This window comes from Meriones unguiculatus, chromosome 5 (genome assembly GCF_030254825.1).
Source record: "Meriones unguiculatus strain TT.TT164.6M chromosome 5, Bangor_MerUng_6.1, whole genome shotgun sequence".
Taxonomy (NCBI): domain Eukaryota; kingdom Metazoa; phylum Chordata; class Mammalia; order Rodentia; family Muridae; genus Meriones; species Meriones unguiculatus.
The window spans coordinates 119,367,084-119,369,329 of record NC_083353.1 but is presented as its reverse complement, the minus strand read 5'-3'; the positions used below and the strand labels follow the sequence as shown (position 1 = coordinate 119,369,329).

The 2,246-nt window shown below is 37.3% G+C and overlaps 1 protein-coding gene across 1 annotated transcript; it reads left to right on the top strand.

Moving 5' to 3' along the window:
- Positions 1-575: 575 nt before the first annotated feature.
- LOC110564127 (taste receptor type 2 member 13-like) lies at positions 576-1,493 on the top strand. Its single transcript, XM_021661427.1, has one exon. It carries the CDS (start codon positions 576-578, stop codon positions 1,491-1,493), a length of 918 nt encoding a protein of 305 aa, XP_021517102.1.
- The last annotated feature ends 753 nt before the right edge of the window (positions 1,494-2,246 follow it).

Sequence of the window (2,246 nt, the reverse complement as noted above, 5' to 3'; positions counted from 1 at the left end):
AGGGGACAAAAAAAGCCTGGGGTTTTGGACACGAGCTTCTTGCATCTCAAATGCCGAAAAGTTGGAGCTATTGCTCTATATAAAACTGAGGAGTCATGAAATACCACAGAGCACTAGCTGCACGTCTCTAAGTCATCAGCAGTGATGCTGATAGACTAAAAATAGATCACCTAGCTAAATTTTTGATGATTCATATGACTGTCATCTTTGTTCCCCAGAATTTAAGCTGCTAGAATCAAATTTTCTTCAGCAGAGACAATGCAAAATGACAAAATAGTGAAAGAGAATATACCTTTATTTGCATGTTAGCAAATGCCAGTTGGATGCACTTCGTGATCTTCTGCACATTTCACCCTCTAGAAGGATATAAATATCTTAGCCTTGATAGAGACCAGAGAGAAGGATTTCACAAGAACATACAGAATCAAGGGCAAAGTTTAAATGCTTTCATTAATACTAGGTCAGTCACTACAAAAGAAGCAGTGAGTTGAATGAAAGCTTAGTCATGTGTTTTTGAGAATACAGGGCCATTTCAGCTTGGCAAATGACCAGTAGTGAATCTTCTTGGCCTGGACATGGGAAGCACCCTGATCAGCATCTTCACTATTCTCATGGTTGCGGAGTTTATATTCGGAAACGTGAGCAATGGATTCATAGTGCTGGCAAACTGCGTCGACTGGGTCAGGAAAAGAACCCTTTCTTTGGTTAGTTGGATCCTCCTCTTCTTGGCCATTTCCAGAATGATTTTGATTTGGGAAATGCTGTTTGCATGGCTGACATATCTGCAGAATTCATTTTTATTTGTGGCTGGAGTAGAAATAAGGGTTATTATGTTGACCTGGGTAGTTTCCAACCATTTTACTCTATGGCTTGCCACCATCCTCGGCATCTTTTATTTGCTAAAAATAGCCAGCTTTTCCACGCCTGCTTTTCTCTATCTGAAGTGGAGAGTAAAGAAAGTGCTTCTGATGCTACTTCTGGGAAATTTGGTCTTCTTGCTGTTCAACATACTACAAATAAGCAAACATTTAGACAATTGGATGTATCAATATGAGAGAAATATGACCTGGAGTTCCAGAACGAATGAGTTTGTGAGGTTTTCAAAGCTGGTTTTATTCAAGATGATTGTGTTCTCTGTAATACCATTCACGGTGGCCCTAGTCTCTTTCATCCTGCTAATCTTTTCTTTGTGGAAACATCTCCAGAAGATGCATCTTAGTTCCAGAGGAGAACAAGATTCCAGCACCAAAGCCCATGTGAATGCCTTGAGAATTATCGTCTCCTTCCTTTTACTCTATGCCACTTACTTCATATCTTTTTTTATATCATTCATTCCTATGATGCATCAAAATGGAATAGATCATATGTTTAGCCTAACTGTTGGACTTTTCTACCCTTCAGGTCACTCACTCATCTTGATTCTGGGACATCCTAATTTAAGGCAAGCCTGTCTTTTGGTGGTGACACGACTGAGGTATGGGCAAAAGCATTAGAAACTCACTGTTTAATCAGGCAGCCAAACAACATGCTATCAGTCACATGGCAGCCACTCAGTGGTAGAGCCCTGGGCAAGCATTAACTTTAAAAAAAACATACTTTCGAGATTTTTCCATACATGATAAAACCCTCAGAAATTTAGAACAAGGCTAAAACAATGTGTTCTTGAATACAGATGTCAGAATCAGATTTTATGAACGTAGCCTAGGCATGATAACATATGCCTCGTAGCTAAAAAGTAAGTAGGCTGCAACATTCATAGTTGGATCCAGGCTGAGGTGCATAGTGAGACACAGGTAATAGCAATACAATACAGATTTTAACTTTTATCCACTTGTGAATTATCTCAAATCATCATTATAGGCATAAGCAAGATTTTCACACACTGAAACAATTTCTTATACTTTATCATATTGTTTTGAAAGTCAATTAAAAATTCTATTTCAGACTGAAGTTATTTCATCACAACTTTCTGTTTTTAACTGATATATCAGTAAGCATTGAAACATTTGAAATTTTAAATATGAGTTCTGTAAACTTCTACCAGTTTTTCAGACTTGATTTGACTTATAATCTTCATTTCCTTTTTCGTAAGCCAATTTTCACATTATGTGGATGTGATTAGGAAATTACATTGTATGTGCACCAATGTAAGGCATATTTTCTTTACCTCTTTTCTCTCATGTACAGGACATATTGAAATGGTGTTGCCAAAAATTAATCAAAACATAATAAATATACTTGAAAAG

Bases quoted from the DNA above. Each gene is read 5' to 3' on its own strand.
- LOC110564127 (XM_021661427.1), top strand. From the start codon at position 576: ATGGGAAGCACCCTGATCAGCATCTTCACTATTCTCATGGTTGCGGAG.